The 21,848-nt window shown below is 38.0% G+C and overlaps 1 protein-coding gene across 1 annotated transcript in view; it reads left to right on the top strand.

Moving 5' to 3' along the window:
- chrna8 (cholinergic receptor, nicotinic, alpha 8) overlaps positions 1–21,848 on the top strand; it is a 103,923-nt gene that overhangs the window by 52,946 nt on the left and 29,129 nt on the right. Inside the window, exon 4 of the mRNA XM_066659946.1 lies at positions 994–1,103. Coding sequence (XP_066516043.1) covers positions 994–1,103 — 110 coding nt within the window. The remainder of the gene's footprint in view (positions 1–993; positions 1,104–21,848) is intronic.

The raw sequence follows: 21,848 nt of genomic DNA, 5'->3' as shown, positions 1-21,848 counted from the left end.
ACACACTCATTCACTCACACACCAGGACCGTTATTAGAGAAGCCAATTCACCTAACCTCCATGTTTTGAACTGTGGGAGGAAACCAGAGACCCCGAAAGAAACCCACACAGACACAGGGAGAATATGGAAACACCACCCAGTGAATACATGTGTAACGTGTAACAAATATATTATGCATTATTAAGATTTGGCAAACTTTGGCCCCCTACTGGACTTGCATGATAATGCAAAAGTTTTCTTATTTGTCAGGATGGACATATTTTCATATAAAAGAGGAATGAAAATCTCCATATTTAAAAATATCTGGATCCATGGGGATAGGGCCCTAAATACAAGGCAAAAAAAGATAATTCCTGTGCATTTAAGGGAGCCGCAGGAATGGGGTACTGCAGGAGCTCACTGACGGTTGACGTCACGCTCTAAAAACAGGTGGGTAAGAAAACACAAGCACAATAGACCTACATTTTAAGTTTAGATTAAAAGAGTTTGGCTTAAACAAAAGAGGAAAGAAGTTGAAATCAGAGAAATATACTCCAAAAGATCCTTCGGTCAACTTTGTGCTGACAGAGATGAGATTTTATCCTGTAAACGTGTGATTTAAGCCTCATTTCACTGGAACATGGACTGTGCCCTTGTGTTTAGCCTTACTGGCCAGCTACACTTCTAAACGGTGTTTTATTTTGTTTATTTGTTTTTCCGTTTATCAGTCTATCAGTCTTTGTCTCTGAGACATGAGTTTTTATCATCAGCAGTTGTGTCAGTGTGCACTGTCGGGCTACAAACATTCAATAAGCCCATCACTCTTCTTTGTGGTAACAAATACGTGGCTCAGTGCAGTCAGACAGTCTCGCTCTGTACCTGAAAAGCAATTACCAAAAATGAAGCAATGAATGAATGAACAAACGAACGAATGATTCAATAAAATATACGTGGCTCCAAATCACAGCCTTGCATTACAACAAAGTTTTGTGTGTGTTGTTGTGCATGTACAGGGCTGGACAGATGTGTATCTAACATGGAATCCGGAGAACTATCCTGGTGTGAATAATCTACGCTTCCCCTCCAATCAGATATGGACACCAGACATCCTGCTCTACAACAGGTAACACTCAGCACCTAAAATAGAACACACACACACAGTTATGAAGAAAAATAACATCCTGCCCTGGATTATATACTGCATTATCTCCATCTCCTGCTGTTAGTTCTGACGTGTTAAAGAGAAAAAGCAGGTTTACTCTTTCTCTCATTCAGCTTTGCCCACTAAGCCAGCTTACCCTTTATGGCCAAAAGTTTTTGGACTAGTGCTGTCAGCATTACTGTGTTAATGCATGTGATTAATCTGGAAACTTTAACGTGTTAATTTTAAAGAATTTTCCCAAATGTGGCCATAACATCCTCTCATAATTAACTGTAGTCTAGTCTAGTCTATTAGCAGTGTCATATGTGTAAACAGTGCTGCTACTGTTGAGTTTAGAAGATAGATTACGTTATTTTTATGCTGAAATATGGAATAAATCTCATAACTCACTCTTACTCTTACAGTCTTTCTCACAGAAACACTCACACAGCTGCTGCGTGAGGTTTGGCACTTTTTTTCTCGTGTTTTGCTTAATCAACACTTTTTATCTCTTACAAAATTTTTGAAGCTGGAATATGGAGGTGTTTTATTGTCTAGGCTGTGAGCTTTGCTAGGCGACTTTTTTTTTTTGTTGTTTTTTTTTTTTTTTTCTCAATTAAAGCTTGTATCGGAACTGTTGTGTTAGATGCTAACTCTGTCCTTGAAACTCTTACTCAGCCAATTAAGAGATTCAAATTCAAATATAATAAAAACTATTCTGAAATGTTAGAATGAATAACACTATTCGTAAATTTGTCACTGTGGTGGGACCTTTTGCTGTCATTGTGTTGGTACCTTCAAGAGTACATCTTTTAATTAGGTAAAATAATTAAACCATATTCTATAATATTTGTAGATTATTAAGTTATGTTGATTGCATATGTCCAAATTCCCAAATTCATTTCCATGACTTATATCATGTTCTTCTATTTTACACAGTTCTACGAATGTTCACCTCTCCTTCTGGAGAAGAGAATGCACCTTTAGGGTACACAACTTGACTTTAAAATCGCTGTTGTACCTTTAACACTACATTTACACTGTTTGTACCTCTACTATACATTGTAAAAAAATAGTTAAGAAATAAGTCACTAAAACATCATTTTTAATTACTCCAATGAAGAGGAAAATTTATGGAGTAAAATGAACTTGAAACTGAGTTATGGCTGTGGGCGTGGCTTTGGGGCGCTTAGGAAGTGCTCAAAGCATGCACCGCGGGCCCAACTTTTTCACTTTTTTGGGGTTTATTTTGTGGATTTATTTTCATTGATGTGTGCTGTGAGTGTGGGAGTAATACATGGGATATTTATTGGTATTTGGGCCAATTAGGTCTTTCTTTGTAGTGGGAATTGTGTTTTGTATGAGGCCTCACAGGGTGCAACACAGCAACTTTGGTGAGGTTCCATCTGACTCTCTTTACACACCACGCCCAAATACTGCCTGTTACTGGTACTTATTTTCTGATGTTCTTTTCAGAAAGATTTAATGAAGAGCGTTATATGCAGCGATGAAGGCAGATAGTTTGTTGTGACACCAGTGGTCACATTAATTACATTTTTATAAATTTATGTTTTTTTTTTTACTTAATACCTACATTGGGTGGAATAACTGCATGACTTTCAACATAGGTAGTTACTTGTGTTTCTAAGTCATACATAGAACTCTACATGTTTGTTTTATCTCCCTTCCAGGAAAACAAGGAAATATTAGCATTTTAATTTGCGATTATTCATGATTAATCACAGTCATTGTGATGTGATGAAGCCAACACAATATTTTAATTGACTGACACCACTAAATTGGACACTTACTAAACCAATATTAAAGGCATTATTCCAAAGACTTCCCCCTTTTCTGCTCTTCTGGGAAGGCTCTATACTAGGTATTGGAAGAAGGCAGTGAGGATTTGATGGCAAACATTCGCTATCCAAGAGCCTGCAGGAGGTAGGAGAATAAAAACTGTACAGCTGTGGCTGCACATGCTGCCATGTTGGAGTGGAATCTGCCTGTAGTTCTGCCATGAGCTCTGTCTTACATAGTGCCTCAGGCTGGATTTGCTCAAAGAACCGCAAATCCAACGAGTCTCAGTGGCTGCGGGCTAGTTCTTTCATGGACAAAACTGTGTCCGAAATGGCTCTCTATATACTATATAGTGTACTATTATAGGGAACTGAAAAATGATTTCAGACACCAACTCATGCCTACCAATGTAGTGGATTATGGGTAATCTGCTATCCACTAGTGCACATGGGTTGTACATTGCTATTTGCAGTGTAGCATGGGATTGTTTGGGTGCACTTAAAATTGTCTACTGTTTTCGTACCCTACCACAAAATGGTGGACCCCAAAAGAATGTACTATATAGAGAATAGGACACAGTTTCAGACTCTGCGTCAAAGTGTGTATGTTTTTATGCGTAGCCTCAAGAAAAGGCTAGCCCACATGTGTAGGAAAAGTTGCTGTGATGACAGCCGCTAAAAAAGTGAGGTGTATGGATTTTTCAGCACTGTGCTAAGCTATGCACTTCTGCTTAGTCAAGATGTTCCAGCTATATTTTTGACTTTCTGATGACAGGGCAATAAGAGAAATGTCCATCTGTGGTGCTGACATCTGACCTTTTATGACCTACATTGTGTGGTCAGAGGTTATGGGACAGGGATGTTTTAGATTTTTAATTTTCACCAGCATATACACATACAACCATAACATTATGACCACCTCACTCTTTCTACACTCACTGCCGATTCTCTGGGTTTCACTGTTCACAGGAGCACTTTGCAGGTCTACAATTATAAATACTGGACTGGCATCCATATTTTACTCTGCATACATTGTTTGCTCCCTTTCACCCTGTCCTTCAATGGTCAGGACCCCCACAGTGTGGTGGGGATGTGTTGTGTGTGTTGTTCTGGTAAGAGTTGATCAGACACAGCAATGCTGCTGGAGTTTTTAAAGCCCTCAGTGTCAGTGCTGGACTGAGAATAGTCGACCGACCAAAAATATCCCAACAACAGTGTCCTGTGTCCACTGATGAAGCACTAGAAGACGGCCAACACAAACTGGCTAGCAACTAACTAGTGCATTTTCCTGTTTTTATCTCCTTGTGTTTTCAAATCACAATTTCATGTAAATGTGAAGTTAATAAGATTTGCAAAAATTGAGAAAATGTCCTTAGACCCGAAAGGGAGGTCCAAACGAAGCATAAAACGTAAGGGCAAACGACACGAACAAACAAACAAACACTCATAGCCACTTCTTGGGTCACTGTGGGTGAGGATTTTGGTGTGTTCTCCCTGTGTCTGCGTAGGTTTCCTCCAGGTTCTCTGCCTCCCTCCCACATTCCAAACACACGTGTTGTTAGATGTGTGAAATGTATAGATGTTTGACTGTGTGAAAGTGTTCACAGCTGTGAGTGTGGGAGTGACTGGATGAGTGTGCGATGTCCTGTAATGGACTAGCATCCAATCCCGGGTGTGTTCTTCCTTGAACCCAGAGAACAGTATGAAGCAAGTATATTAGTTCATGTATATTCATTATTATACGTGTCGTGTGCTATATTGTAATGGTATAAAGGAATAAGTCTTCTGTAGCATTCAGAATGTGTTGAGTTTGTGCAGTTGTTACTGGGTTGCCAGGTGGATTATATTGTATGTGACTTTTATGTGGTTTCCAAGGTTACAAAAAATACCTGCTGCAATCATGGGAATCCCTGTGGTGTCTTACCGATATTTAGTTGCATGACCAACATCATCAGTTATTGTTAATTTTGGCAGCTGATTTTCATTTAGTTTAAATGTTTTTGTCTAAAAGTTGTATTAGTTTTATTCTTATTTAGTCATTTAATTATTATTAGTTTTAGTCCATTAAATAAAAAAATAAATATATAAATATTTTTAGTCATGTTTTTTAAAGGTCTCACTATTTTAGAATATTATTTATTAATATATAGACGTGGCGAACCATGTAGCCCATCACAAGCCTGATGCCTTATGTAAAATAGTAACTGTTAAACTCATGTATAAATATACCTGTAATCTGTGGTAGTAGTGTTTTCTTTAGGAAATGCCAGAGAGTGCAGGTACTTATCTTAGTTAGGAGGATCTATGAAGAGATGAGGGGTCACTCTCTGCATCAGTACCTGTAAAGAGGAAAAATTAAAGATGGGTTAATGATCATGATCATGCAAACCTGCAAGTGTTTATCTGTAGAATAGGAAATGGTATGGTTTGGGGGAGGGCTTAAAGTATTAATCAAATCAAATCAAATCAAATTTATTTATATAGCGCTTTTCACAACTGATGTTGTCACAAAGCAGCTTCACAGAATTCCAGTAAGACAAAGATTTGACATGAAATGTAAAAACAAATGTAAACCCTCAAGTGAGCAAGCCAGGGGCGACAGTGGCAAGGAAAAACTCCCCCAGCTGAGGAAGAAACCTTGGGAGGAACCAAGGCTCACAAGGGGTGACCCATCCTCCTCTGGTCAATCTACTGGTGATGATAGTTAGTAGTCCATGAGAACTTCAGTGTAGGGACAGCTTCAAGGCACTTGGTGGTTGCTGGAGCGTGGGCAGCTGGTCTGAAGCGTAGAGGAGGATCTCGACAGTCATCCATCAGTGTCCAGACAGACAGGTGGGCAGTCGTTTACTCGGAAAGATGTAAAGGGATGGAATTAGTTTTGAACTGTTTTGTGTTTGTAAAGTAGAAAATATGAAAATTTCCAGAGTGTGGCTAATGACTCCGGCAGATCTGACTATGACAGCTTTAACTAAAAGGAGAGAACCAGGAGGACACACAGACACGGGAGCATCCTGAAACACTGGCATCCCTCCGCTCCACCGTCAACAAATCTGAGTGATCGCGAGAAGCGGCGGGACGACAGCACCAGCGTCTCAGTTTACTATAATTCCTTGTCCATGGACCCCCCAGATCTGCCGCCTTTATCTATGGGGGAGCATTAGCTACCAAAAGATAAACTAAACAAATGTGTTTTTAGCCTAGATTTGAAGATTGCAACTGTGTCTGAGTCCCGAACATTTTCTGGAAGATCATTCCAGAGTCTGGGGGCTTTATAAGAAAAGGCTCTTCCCCCAGCTGAGGCCTTCTGAATTCTGGGAACAATTAAAAATCCAGTATTCTGTGATCTGAGTGAACGTGGAGGCTCATAATAGGAAATTGTATCTTGAAGTGCTTTTGAGTTTAGTGATCTTATGTTGAGTAACCCAAATTTTAGTTCTGAGGTGTTGCTGCTAGGTGTTGTGTATGATTTAATATTGATTAGGTTGCTGAAACAGGCTGATTTTGTTTTTCTACTTTTACATTTAGTTCGGGGGAAAGACACAGTCTCAATACAGTTGAACCTGGGTGACGCCTCAAGACAATTCGCAGACGGTCGGTTTAGCCTGTCTGTCTGCGGCCTGGTCCCGGCTCTGGATTGTCAGCAGCTATCTACACTACTCTGCTGACTAACTAAGAGACTATGTGCTATGCTGCAAGAAAGTAAGGCAGCACCCTCCCGCGTGGGGTGGATACCATCCCTACCTATAAGACCAGGCTTGCCCTCAAAACGAAACCAATTGTCTATAAAGCCCACTTGATTTTCGGAACACCACTTGGACATCCAGCAGTTTAACGCCCAAAGTCTGCTGTAAGCTTCGTCGCCACGCCGCATTGGTATGGGGCCAGAGCAGATTACGGCATCGGACATCGTCTGGGCCAGTTTAATCACCTCTGTAATATTACCCTTAGTTACCTCAGACTGCCGCAGACGAATATCATTGGCCCCTACATGAATGACTACCCTCGAATATCTCCTATTAGCTAACAGTCTAAGGTTGCCACTAATATCCGGCGCTCTGGCTCCCGATAAACAGCTAACTGTTACTGCCGGCGCCACTAAAGGAGTAGCTAATTTCACGTGTCGAACAATAGAGTCTCCTATAACCAGAGCACTCTTAACAGGCTCCTCAGCGGGTGCTTCGCTGAGCAGGGCAAACCTGTTTGACACGCGAATCGGAGGAGCGTGGTGCCTAGCTTTGGCCTCAGCGTTAGCATCAGCCTTAGCTTTCCGGCTATGACGCCGAGACGTCACCCATTCACACCGCTGTGAGGGCTCTAACGCCGGAGTCGAGGGGGTGCTAACTCTCCCTAAGGCACCCGGAGTTGCTAACACTGAATCTCGCTGTTTATCCCTCAACAATAATAAGCTCCGGATTCGCACTTCTAACTGGTCCACTTTATCCACCAGAGAGCTAACTAGCTGACACTTAGTGCAAATACAACCACTATCTTTATAGCTAGAGGTGGAAAAGGGGGTTAATACTAAGTATTAGTGCTTTAGTTCTATCAGCGAGAAAGGGGTAACACCTGAGCCCAAATTCTAGCAGCCTCTGTAGTTGTGTCAGTGTTTGTGCATTAGACCGTGTGTGGAGTTTCAGACTCACAGCTGATTCTCATTTATGGGGGATTGGGCTGAGGCTAGAGCCATACCCCTTAAATAGTATATTTATGTTCAAAGCATTTTTTCTTTTGTCTGTTTGTCACATTCCACCAATAAACATCACCCTTTTTGCACCGTACTTCTAAGGAGTTATACATTAGCTTTGATCCACCCACTTGTAACTTGACTGTAAGCCCACACATAGACCCAAAATTCTCCTTTGGGAGGTAATACCATCTTACACCAGCTTTAATAAACAGTATCTTAAAACACATTAATATTGAAGAGTATGGAAATAATATGGCCAATTTATTTTTCAAAGTACATTTAGCATTTATTTAACATTAATATTTTGAGTTCAAAGTGCGCTGCAGAAGCACCTGCAAACCGAGCCTGAGTTGACTCCAAGAGATTCAACTGTTTGAATCATTGGCCAACATTTGAGGAGTCATCCCCAAAGAATCATACCTTTGAGTGTCAACAACAGCAAAACGACTGAGCATTTTTTCTGGTTTTTATTTCCTTGTGATTTTCTTTTTTTTTACTTTAAATCAGAAAAAAACTGGTTCTTTATCAGTTTTTCACCTGTCTGTTTAGTGTTTATTAGCTGAGGAAAAGTGCAAAACATTCCATCATAGTTGTCATCTTCAACTTATTATTTTTATTTAGTTCTTGTCTAGTATGCATTGTGAAATGTAAGTAAACAAACAATATAAACACTGATTAGCTCTTCATTTGTACAGATCCTTTCTTGTAATATTGGTGTACAGCTGTTAGACCTGTACACAAAGATATTCCCTCAGATTCCCAGAGTCTTTTGATTATTTATATGATATAAAGAGTGGCATGTCTAAAATCCCTGTAACCACTGATTATGCTTAAACTGCTGGCTTATTCACTGGAGCAACAGTTCATGTCTAATATTTATTTCACAATGAGTGTATATTTACAAAAATCAATGAAGATGATAAGGTTAAACACTACACATCTTCATACTATTTTGGTATACTATTATATATATATATATATATATATATATATATATATATATATATATATAATATGTGTGTGTGTGTGTTATATGTAAGAAAAATAAAAATGATTCAGAGGGAGAGAGCGATGTAATGAGAAAAATGGTATGCAGGAGAGATTAAAAGCTGTGGTACTGGGCAAATTAATTCTACAAAAGCCGATGGAAAAGCCTTCCCCGCTGAGCTCTATCCCCTCAATTTGCAAATTTAATCATTTTCTGAATGGACTGTAATTTACTGAGAGCTTCTGATGAACACACACAGTGTCTGGACCTATTTCAGAAATATTTCTCCATGCTGCTAACCACTGGAAATCAGATCTAATCAAGAGTACAGCAGTAAGCAGCGGTCGAACCCAGCATTTGATGAAGTGAAAAAGTTGGAGCATTGGATTATAATATAGTTGAGAGTGGGGATTAAAGCCTGAACTGATGATGAAGAAGGTAATTACTCAGCTCATTGAGCCTCTCTTCTCCCTAAGTGACAGTATGAAATCTAGAAAAAAATGATTTATAATACAGTTAGGTCTGTGCAGAATGGTAAAATAAATTGCACATGAATACATGTATATATTCAGGTTATTGATATGTAGAATCAGACATGAATACACCAGTGAGCTATAAATGTCATGACCACCTGGCTAATATGCTACAGAGGTATACATGGTTTTTGTCCATCCCTTGTGAAAAAAAAATATTAATAAGTAAGTAAATTTTATATAGCACTTTTCACAGACACAAGCCACAAAGTGCTTTACAAAGACATGACACAACATGAAATACAATACAATACATAAATACATAAAAATAATAATAATAATAATAATAATAATACAACAATAAAAAACAGTATCATTGCTGTCTTGTCCAATTATCCAAATGCCTGCTTAAAAAGGTAGGTCTTTAGTTTCTTTTTAGATGAGGCCACAGAATCAACTGATCTAAAAAAGGGGGGCAATGCGTTCCACAGCTTAGGAGTGACAACCTCAAATGCTCGATCTCAACGAGTCTTTAAGCGAGAATGTGGAACAGACAATAAATTTAAATTACTCGACCTAAGAGAACGTGTTGATACGTACGGGTGAAGCAGATCAACCACATACAGAGAACTGACTACGTATGTGTAAGAATTTTAAGCTGAATCCTATGATCAACAGGAAGCCAGTGTAAAGACTAACTAACAGAGGAGTAACATGAGACCGTCTAGTTGATTTACTTAAAGTATACTAAGTAATCATATTTGCCATATTTTTATATAATATATAAAATTTTGTAAGACCACCACAGACAAAGTGAACTAGTCTAGACATGAAGGTGATAGGACTCGTACACATTAAGTTCCTCACAGATGACAGGGTTCCATGTGTACTGTGTTCCTTAGGAGGAGCTGAGATGGAAGGTGGTATTGTCAAACTATATAAGCTGTGTTTTTCTATTACTCAATGTTCAATCTAGCTCCGCTGAACCCATGGTACATCTTTGTATCTTGCAACTGCTTACTGTAATAAAGGTTTTCCATTTTTCATCAATTTTTGAGAGACATCCCATTTTTTCCTACAATTTATATATATTACATATATACATTGTGGACATGCTTTGCCTGTATGTGCCCTCAAGAGTTCTAAGGTCTTCAGCTCAATCGTATCTGACTGTTCCTAGGTCTCATCTTAAACATAAAGGGGATCGTGCATTTACTGTTGCTGCACCAAGACTTTGGAATGGTCTTCCAAGCGATGTAAGAAACACGCCATCTATGACTGTCTTTAAATCCAAGCTGTGGATCTGTGGATTAGGAGCTGTGTTAATGTATGTCTTTCTGTGTCACTGTATGTTTTTCTGTGATGCTGGTGGTTAGAAGGTGGACATTTCTCTTTTGTTTATTGTGAAGCACTTTCGTTTTAAATGTGCTCTATAAATAAAATTGTACTTACTTATTTTATAATATTTTGTTCGAACATGTTGCAAGCATATTTCTCAGAGCTGCCTGACTAAATTCTTAATAAAACATAAAATAAAAATAAATGTCACAAATACAAATGAACAATCAAAGTAACACAATACACACTAACAACTATTAAGTATTTCGTCACAGCAAGTGTAGGACAGTGGAGAATAGGAAGCAAAGTGGAGGTGAATAGACATTTAATAAACAAAACCAGTGAACATAAAGTTACAAAGACACAGGATGACGGAACCCTCAAGAACTAAAATGAACCACAATAAACATACACCTAGACAAACCTCAAATATACAGGCAAAATAAGGATCACCTTTGAACTGAGTCATATGACCTTACCTAGACACAGGTGGAGGAGCGTAACTAATAGTAACATGAGGGAGAAAAAAACTCCAAAACAATACAGAATGGGGAAGACCCTGATATATTTACACAAAATATGACGATACATATAATATTCTCAATTTCAATGCTTGTAAATTTGAAATATATGATATATTATTAAACATCTAAATATATTTACATTGTATTAGAAGATCTAACATCAAAGTTTAGCTGAGGAAGTTAAATGCTCAAAGGTGAGTCATGAGATAATTTTGTCAGGATTTAAAGATCCAGTGGTACAGGCAGCAGTGGAAAAAACAGGAAGAAAGTGGAATCCAAAAGTGGCCGTGCAGGTAGCCAGGAGCTCATTAGATCTAAGGGATGTGATTGGCCAAGTACAATGCGGAAGAGCAGGCCTTGGGTCAGATGATTTGTGGAAAGCTTTTTGTAAGACCACATCACCAGAGAGAACGCAAATGATGACAAGTTTTATTCACGAGCAGGAAGAGGACGCACTGTGTGTAACAGCAGCGTCATAAGCAAAACAAGGCCAGTGGTTTTGATGTGAGAATCTAGAGAAGAGCACGATTTCCTGGCAAGAGTTTTGGGCGATGAAGGCAAGTCATATTAAGTTTTGCTGGGAGCAACTTATGACGTCCTTCCAACAGCACAAAATATGAATAATGTACAGGGGTTGGCACGCTGAAGCATATTCTGTCAGCTTGTAAAGTTAGTTTGTCACAGGGTTGGTATACAAGGAGACATAATCCTGTGCTAAGGGTTTTAGCATGTTTGTTGGACAGCAAACAGCTAGAGCTTAATGCATTAATGAGTGGTTGTAGTAGTAAAGTGAGTGTGAGTAAAGGGAGCGTACGGGATACAAATATTGGTAGATGGGGTGAAGCACGGTACTGAAAATTGCTAGTGGACGTAGGAAAAAAGCTGCAGGTCCCAGAGTGCATTGTGCCCAGATATGGTGCTCTACCCTGAAAGTTAACATAGTTTATTTCAAAGAGTTAATGGTTCCATTTGAGGATGCAGTTGATGAAGCATTCGTAAGGAAGAAGCTGATGTACATGGACTTGGAGCCTGAGATGAATCAGCCTCATCCCTGCTTGTGCAGTTCGGCATCCCGGTTCCTCCTACAATCCACTGTTTATTTTTCACAAGAGAAAGCTTCACAGACATTGCAATACCATCATATTAAACTGGTGGTCATTTTGTGAGAAAACAACAATAAATTGAATCATCAAAATATTCTATGTTGTTTTACATCTAATGCTATCTTTTGGGAAGCGTACCAATTTCAGCAGTGAAGAAAGTTTTGTCTTTTGATGCAGTGAAGTCATCAACCAATGTTCACACTTCTTCAAATAGTTTGAAGTGTACTTCAGACAAAGCATTTGACATCAATTGTGTCTGTGTCTGGACTATAAGATGGGTGCTGCAGAACTTCCCAACCAAGCATCAGTAACATTCACTTCACTGATTCATTTTTTGTTGAATAAAATGATATCTATGATTTTTAATGTTTGAATATTTACACTTTGAATTACAATGATATGTTACACAAAAAATGCTTATTTGTACACCTAATATATTAAGGATTGTGACCAAAGCAGGCAGGATGGACAAAGCGTTTAATACAGTCTGACACTGACGGTCAGCCTGAAGTACTTGTTATAAATTCTCGGTCCATTTCTACAGGGCAGCTGTTAAGCAGCTCATTTTAATGTTGATTCTTGGCAAGGAATCAAGTTTAAAATGAGTGAAAAAGTTAAGGCGAGGTAAAAACACGAATGAGGTCAGCGTCGGCCTGGAACGTTCTCGTAAAAAGATGACCCATAAAATGAAAAGAGAGGTGTGAAAAAAAATGAGAGAGAAGGAAAGAAGTGGAGTGAAAAGAGAATTACACACAACATTAAGCTGCTTACTCTCAGGATCAGTAGCCCCTAATGATGGCAGGAGAAGAGAGGGAGAAAAAATGGAGAGAAAGAGAGTGGGAAAAAAGAAACAATTAAGGCAGTCTACAGAGGGTTTCTTGTTTTTATTACTCTCTAAAAAAGAGTGTCGAGTGGAAGTGTCAAGGAGCTTAGCTTCTAAAAAGATGCAATAAATTCAGGATCTGTTCAAACTGAGAACATATATAAGACATGAGGGATGCTTAACTTCCAGGCTGGGTATCAAAAGGCCCTTACGATACACGTACAAGCATTTTAATATGCTGTGCATGAATAGTCATGATTTAAAGGCTTGTGAATCAAAGTTATGTACAGCCAAGATCTGAATGGAATACTACAGACCAAATAAATGTCATATAAAATGGAACTTATCAGGGAAAACTTTGCTTTTTTATTTTCTTTTTACATCCAGTTTTTCTTTCCGTTTTGAGATATTAATATAGGCCTGTGGAGGTAATAATGTTGCAAATCTTGAGCACTTGTAGAACCTGATCTGAGAAATTGTATTATCTATACAAGTACATTTTAACACTGTTTTATGCAATGTATAATTCTAATTCAAAAGTCTCCAGCTGTTTCATAATGAATGCAATAATTAAAAAGTTATTATTGCTTTCAAATTTAGATTTTCAAAATGCTTAATTTTTAGGTTATTTATTGTTGAATAAAATGGCAGTTGTCATTTTTAACAGTAACCACAAAATGACAAAAGAGAGGGAGAACATTTACATTTTAAATTATATGTTACACAAACAAAAAAATCTTTAACACATATTTGTACAAATAATTGAATATAAGGACTTAAAAATTGCACTTGCCCTACATGTAAAATGTGGATCTGGCAACCTCTTAAACATGGCAGCACAACTTCCGTGTCTGTCAACTTTTGTTAGAGCTGCTATAGATCTGAGCACCTGTACATGCTGACCCGAAAGAGCAGAATGGAGGCCGGTAATTAAAGAAATCCAAATTTTAATTTGCAAATTCTCATATTAAAAATACATGTACAAATTGTAGTTTACAAAAGTTCTTAGATGTGGTCCTACAAGTGCCCAAAATTTGCAACATATTTATCTCCTTATAGGACTGCATCATCACAAGGTTACCTTTAAAGCCTCAACCTTTGTTTAAAATGGCAGCTAATACAATGATTCTACAGCTCAACATGCTTTGAGAAGAACAGTAGAAGCCATTTTGTTATATCAACTAACAGCAGGTGGAAGTAGGATGATGTCTTGTATCTTTCCGAGAGCACACTATTGTTTACCTCATATTTAACTGGTTTAAATTAATTGCTTTTACAAATGCTAGCATGTCACAGCTGATAAAGGTAAGAGTATATCGGTACAGGAGGCCAAATAAAGACTCCCCTCTGAGAATTAGAGATTTAGATCATGGTTCTCTTGCTACTGAAAAAAAAATCTATGATGTCATTAGTGTCAGACACTGATCACTGAAAGACAAGCTCACTAGCCGTTTCTCAATATGCGTTCTTGTGTATTCTTACGTCATCATGTTCTTAGGAAACGTCATCAGTCACAGCCCAAGTACAGTCCGAATACGCAGATGTGTTCTTGCTCTGCCCCATAATAACGAGGATACACTGGGACGTGACTTCAGTAGACTTGAGAGAGTCAGACATCCCAGAATGCATTTTGCAACCTCAGCGCTATTACTATTTTTGCGCCACAGAGACGGTGAATCATCAAGTACGCAGGCGTTCCAATTACATAACAACCACAGCGTCCTCGGGAGTTTGTACTCGCGAGTCGTACTACCAAGTACGGCAGTGCAGCTTGACGTACTTTATATTGAGAAACAGCCTTGGAGTTTTGAGAGAGAGACAGAGAGAGGGAATGAGAATCTCCCTTATGTGTATTTCCTTGTAAAACACTCACACATACATACACACAGTCCTGTATAAGTGAAATGTGGGGATATGTGATGGATTCCTATACATATTGTGGAGATTTACTGTTAACCTTTCAATAAGAAGTAATAAACATGCTTTCACCTTAAAATGTAATTTTTTACATTGTAGGGGCTAGTTGGTGGTCCCCACAAGAAAGAGAAGTGCCCACAATGTGCATGTGTATACAGGTATCATGGCACCCCCCACACACACCTGATAAAGGCTTATACAGAGCAAAGACATATAGTTGTGAATATTTTAAAAATATAAAAAAGCAGTCGCCTGAGGAATACAAAAATGAATTGCCTATTTAAATGTCCCCCTTAATCTGAATTATGCAAATATGATTGGGCTAGTCAATTTTATTAGCCTTATCAGCAGCAGTTTTTAACAATGTTTCTGAATTCAGCAAACCCTTCCTGAGGTGATGAAGCATAAACAGTTCAGTTAATTGAACACTAGTTAAGATTTTGTGGTTTTGCTCTTGGACTACCCTATAGGTGCATAATTAATATTTTACAGCCCTGTCTGAAATTAAAGCAAGGGGCCTCCCCCAAGAGATACATAGTTTGGTTTCTGCAGTGCTGAACCCAGAGTAGTAACAACAGAGGCTCTATTATTATGTTGCATATCAGCGAATCATCACAATGATTTTGAAGATGTACACTTAGCTCATATTGTCATAATTTTATATTTTACAACTCATGTCCCGACATTACTGGACACTTGCTCATCCAATATTCCTTCTGGGATCAACTATGTTAAGGTCGTAGTAGTGTCCAAAAATATAGTGGACAATTATCAGTGCACTCAAACAACTGCTAAGAGAAGTGAACAACCCATGTCCACTAGAGCATTGCTGATATCCATAATACATTTCATTGTTTGGCAACAACCCACCTGAAGTAGTACCAGAAATCGTTCACTACCCTCCTAATTTTGTTCACTAAAATAGTGAACTTATAGTGAGTAATATAGGTAATAGTGAATAGGGAGTGATTTTGAACACAGGGATAATGAATAAAGGAATGAACCTGTCTGATTTTAATTGTAACACCTTACCCGTGTAATTTTTTTTTATTTGTATATATGTGTATATATATATATGTGTGTGTGTGTGTTTATGCACATTTTCATAAATCAGTGGAAAACTCACTGCTCTCTCTCTCACTTCCAGCATGTTTGCCCCTCCCCCACCCCTTACATTATTCAGCTTGTAGAAAAAATTCCAATTTTTTTTCCATGTATAAGACGGAAAATGTCGAAGATAATGAAATAAATACAAAGCCTGTCCCATCTCATTTTTCATTACTTTTACACATGCATAAGTGATATTAAAAATGGACACTAACTTGTATAGTATAGTGTGGGGTAGTGTTCCTGTCCAAGCTGAGAGTTAAATCCTAGTTTGCTCTTTGGAGGTCTGTGTGGTAGTGTTATCTACTTTACTAACCAATCATCATCTGTTGAGTTTGGCTATATTGTCAGTGTTGGATATTGTTAAACTTTTAAGTGTGTTATGACATGGGTCATGTTGTCACATTAAGCCTGTTGTTGTGTTCTGTCTTTTAGACAAGAGACACACACACTAAATGTTTTATATAAGCAGAACTCTTAGATACTCTCTGCCCCCACCCCCCCACCCCCACACACACACCCTCCGTCTATAAAAGCAGTCATGATATGGTGTCACGCCAAAACTGTTTTCATTATTTAAAGAGGAAGAATTTCAAACTCTCATTAAAAAAAAAAAAAAAACAGCTCTAAGAAAACAACTCAGCACTGTAGGTCTGAAGGAAAATGGAGTGGCCCCGAAGCCATGGAGTACAATGTCAGAAAAATTGTTTCATTAAGGTACAAGCATTTTAAATGTACTCTTAAATGTTGGGAATTTTTTTGGGCTAAATCCCTTTTACCCATCATGGCCTTTTTATTTTTCTGATCACAAATCGCTTTTCACCTCAACAATTATTAGAAAGGTGGTCAAGTTGACTTTTCAAAGTCTTTTCACAAAGTTTTTGCTGGGTGGATGGTCTTAAAGGCAATGTAGACGATTCTGGAGAACCACTGTTCTCACAGCTAAACAAACCCCCTTTTTGCTTGTGTGCATTCAGTAGCGCCGCATCCCTTAAGGTGGGACGGTATGTTTGAGTAAGAGGCTTATTCAAGGGTGAAGTTTAACTTGTCTGTATGTTTTAATTAATTGTTTGAATTACTACAGACAGTGATTTGTAAATGTATCAGTTTAGTTTTGTAGCACTGTAGGTCTGTGTTTACCTTCATGCAATTAGAGGTCTCCCGTATTTGGTGTCAGCTCCACCTTAAATAATGGATCTGAAACAACAAAAATAAGTCTATATTCATATGAAGCAGGAATAAAGCAACATCTTCAACCCTTTTCATGATTTTCAACTTTCTGATATCTCGCCACCATCCAAAGGCCTCCAGATGCTGAGAGCTCCTAAGCCAGTTCAGACCAAGACATTTTGTTTTTCTCATTTACCATGCCAGGGCTGCATACAAACACCAGACATTTTTTTCAGTCTGCAGACAGACAAAACACCAAGAGTATAGAAACTTTCTCTGAATTTTATACAATTTGTATTGGAATTAAGACCAGATTTGTTCCACTACACTACATTATCTTATGTCGGTTTGATTAGAAGCGTGAAACGAAGACCCTGGAGTGGTGTAAAAAACAGTGATTGAAAAGTAAACTTGAGAGTCTACAATTAAAATGAAATATCTTACAGTAATGTTCCCCAGTTAAAGATACTGAAGATGGAAACTTGTGGGTTCCACCACACTTTTTATGAGACTGTATGGTTTTACTGAGTGATGTATACTGAGAAGGTGAAAATCCAGCCAACTTCAAAGACTGAGCTTTGGAGGTTATACTTGGAGGTCTCCAGAAAGATCTTTGGAAACTGAAAGCTACCTGAGAACTTGCATCATTAATGTAAAAATAGAAAACAGATAGTTCCTAAAATCTGTTCAGTAGTTCACTGTCACTGTTTATTCTATTATCCAAGAACAGCGTGAAATCAGGAGACAATACAGTGCTCGGTTAAGCTAATGCTATTCAGCCAGTTTCTTGAAACAAAGGCTAAAAATACAACTCAATGCTAGCCCTATAGTTCATGCAGCTTCTCCACTAGCGTAAGTGTCCCTTCAGAAAGGGGACAGAAATGTAAGTATTTCTATTCAACTAAAAAACCCTGAATATACGTGAACATATTTTGTTCAATACAGTGGGTATGCATCACCCTCATGTTGCTTAGCAACAGTGCTCGCCATTAACAGACTACACGGTGTGTCAGAATACTTTATTGTGAAGGTTTGTTTCAGAATAAAAACATTTATGAATTGAACATTTGTGTATTTTATCATATTTTGCGGTGACCACCATTTTATAAAAGCAATAAGCCACTTGAGAGCAATTATTGCTTTATTCTGTTATATTGAGTTTTTCTTCTGTGTAATTTTATGTTGTAGGGCAGCATGGTGTTGCAAGAGGTGTGTATTGTAACTGTCACATAGCTCCAGGGTTCTGGGGTTATGGGTTCAATCCCCACCTCAGGTCTTTGGGAAGTTTGGTATGTTCGCCCTGTTTATGCATGGGTTTCTTCCAGGTACTCCGGTTTCCTCCAGTTCAAAAACACATGATAACGATTGAATTGGCTGTGCAAATGTGTCCATAGGTGTGAGTGTGTGATTGACAGTGTGAGTCCGTGAAGCCCTGTGAGGGATTAATTCCCTGTACATGGAGTGTTCCCATTGTGAGCCCAACCACAGACCCACCATGACCCTGAACAGGATGAAGCAGTTAAAGAATATTAATAAATTTAATTTTATTGCTTGACCTTGAAAGAATTTACCCTTTCATGCTCAGTACTTTGCGCGACTTCATCATTACAAAACAACATAATGGTTACTTTGGAAATGGTGAATAAATGTGGGTTTAAAGAGAAAGAGCCATTGAGACCTGGCGAGGAGGTGACCAAACCCCAAGCAGTGTTCTTCTACCATGTCCTTTCAGATACTTAGTCATCAGCATTGCTTACGTATTTATTTATCCTTTATTTATTCATCCTTTCCTAAGTATAAGTTGAGTCTTTAATGTTGTGTTTAAAAAACACTTTAATTTAGACATTGTTGACAAATGCTGTAGATCAGCATTCAGACTGGGTTTCGCAGATAGATGCTTCATGTACTAAAGACTATTTAAATAACTTCACAAACATCATCCGTCACTGGGCTGCTTGCCTTTTAATTCGCTTTTAATTATGCTGCATTCGTCATGGACAATTGAAAAGGTGATTTGATATGTCATATATATAGAGAGAGAGTGATGTGGGTGAGCAAGGACTGGAGGTTACAGAGTACTTACCTTTGTTTTGGAGACTGATTGAAAGCAGTAATTTCCCTCTGATTGGCCACACCTCATAAATCCATATTATGCAAATCCCTGATGTTGCCACGGTTGCCACAGCCTTGCTCAGACCGCATTAGTGGTGTGGGTATTTCTGTTGGAGAAAATGATGTAAAGGGGCTTTTAAAGTGCCTTGACTTCCATCTGTATTTATCCAGCATCACAACGCCAGTGCTGTAAAACACCACTAATGGCCGCCCACGTCCCACAGATCAATTACCACACTGTTTTTGGCCACACACATTTGCTAACACCACATGCTTTTGGGAGATGTTGTGATTAAACTCCAGCGAAAGTTTTGAAAGCTGCTGACTCAATCTGTCCAAAGTCAAAGGAGGACAGGTATCTGCAACATGGCATGTTTGTGTTTGGCTGAAATAATATGACAATCTTTATACTGAAAACTCTCCCTTTCTTCTGCATAATCGCGCAACATAGTGGTAAATTGTGCAGTGAATTCTCTGTGCCATCTGTAAAATGATTTCCCTGAACAGAGAGCAGTGGGAACACAATCTTGCTTCAGTTAATGAAGATGAGTCAACTCCCAAAGAATCATTTATTCAAAGGTCTAGGAGTCACTCATATCATCTGTTGGCCAATGATTCATAGAGTGGAAAATCTATGCAGCGCACTTTGAACTTAAAACATTAATGTTAAATAAATGCAAAATAAATGTCATATTACTTCCATAATTTTGATTATAGATGAGTTTTTAAATGTAACTATATATACATATAGTTATACTATATGTATAACTATAAGCAATTTTTAATGAAATAAAAATCTTATAAAAAAAACATCTTTTAAAAGGAATGTCTACAATTGTGGGGAAACAGTTCTAAGCAGTGTGTATGTTTATGGTGGAATGGTGTGTTTGAGGGGAAAAAATTGCCGTTGTTTGTACTTGGCTGAAGTTTAACTTATCTGTACATTTTCACTGTTTTATATACCACAGGAACTCATTGGTAGTAGTTTAGTTCTGTAGCACTTTCAGTAATGCAGTTAGCCATCTCCTGAGTTTGGAGACATTTCCTCCTTAAGTGATCCGAAACACCAAAAATAAGTCAATATTACCCACCTATGGAACAGGAACAGAGCAATATCCTCATTTTGGTTCGTGCTTTTCAATGTTCACTCTGTTGTCTTAAAAAACTCCAGATGCCTCTGCCATGAGCAGAGAGAGAAGAGAATGTTTAGCATATCAGACTGATACAGTTTGAGTTTGTAAGTCATTTACAGACACTGGGGCTTTGTAAACACATAGTTTCGAGCACACAGACTGGTAAGCTAGCAAATGGTGAGGAAATGTCTGAATTTTATAAAAAGCGTTTTTGATTGCAATTGTGAAATAGACCTTTGAATATTAAAACCTTTAAATATACATAACTAAAGTTAGACTATTTTTTTATTTAATGGACTTAAACTAGACTAAAATATTTTTTATTTAGTTAGTCTAACACATTTTAGTCAAAAGTCCTTCCAAAATAAACACTGGTATGTATGTCTAATGAAACTGATGTGGCACTTTCTGTTGTAAAAGCACACAAACCATATTACTCAACTTATGGCAGTCTATGTCCTAATGGGTTTTATTTTGAGTTATAGTCTATTACTGCACTCATCATCTGACATATTTTTCTTTGTATAGCATCAGTTCCTCTGTAACAGCTTTTACCCCAAACACAGTTGAAAAATGAGACTTGGGTTGTCTATAATAAAGCTACAGAAAACCTAATATAACACATACTGTGTAAAGAGTAAATGATCTGAAGACAAAAGTTGTGAAGCATGCCTGTTCATAGAGATGAAAGTCAGGAAATGTGCGGCTGGAGTGGTTTGCACTGTGGATTCGTTCAGTTCTGTAGATTTCACTTTTGTTATTGGGCTTTTTAGATGACTACAATCATAGCAGATACTATGAAGACAAGTGAACTTGCACATTTTATGGGAAGGAATGATGTCAATACTGAATGGTCAAATGACATCAATTAATGTTTTTATTTTGTGTCTGAGTGGTCATATGGTCTGGGTCATAAAAGTCTATTAAAAATCTATATAAGCTACCACAAAGAACAGCATCTTGAGACTTTTCTGTATTGGTTTCTTAAATGGTTGCACAGATGTATTTATCCCTGAGGGAAATTTACAGCAATAGCTGTAGCACCATATATAAGAAGACCTCTGTGAACAACACAATGATTTTACAGCTGGGTTTTTGTGCGTTTGAGTTTTGGAAAATTCTCTAATTTTATTCTGTATCAAGGTTGCAGTTTCCCAGGTCTTTTTACACTTATATGAAAATCAAATGTCAATTTTGCGCATCTGCAGCCTTCTGTGAAAAATACAACAAAACTAAGCTTATGGCACCTAATGGATAAGGAGAAACTGAAGACTTCATGATTCATTTGGAAAGCATTGGATGTAATAAAATAGCAGGGTTGGAATAAGCTTTTATATATTTTTATATATGTAAAATATGCACTGAGCTGCTAAGTTCCTCCCTTGAGTGTAGGCAGCTGTTAGATTTTGTGATGCTCACTGTGGCCCATTTGTGGCTTGAGCCTTTGGGCAAAACTTGGATGAAAGACAATATTCAGCACAACTGGTGCCTTTTTATTTTGAATTGTGTGTACAAATAGCCTTGAAACACATTAACAGGAATGTTGACTTGCT

The sequence above is a fragment of the Hoplias malabaricus genome, chromosome 2, assembly GCF_029633855.1.
Source record: "Hoplias malabaricus isolate fHopMal1 chromosome 2, fHopMal1.hap1, whole genome shotgun sequence".
In the NCBI taxonomy this organism is placed as follows: Eukaryota; Metazoa; Chordata; class Actinopteri; order Characiformes; family Erythrinidae; genus Hoplias; species Hoplias malabaricus.
Note: the sequence above shows the minus strand (reverse complement) of the source record. Positions and strands in the feature narration are given on the sequence as shown.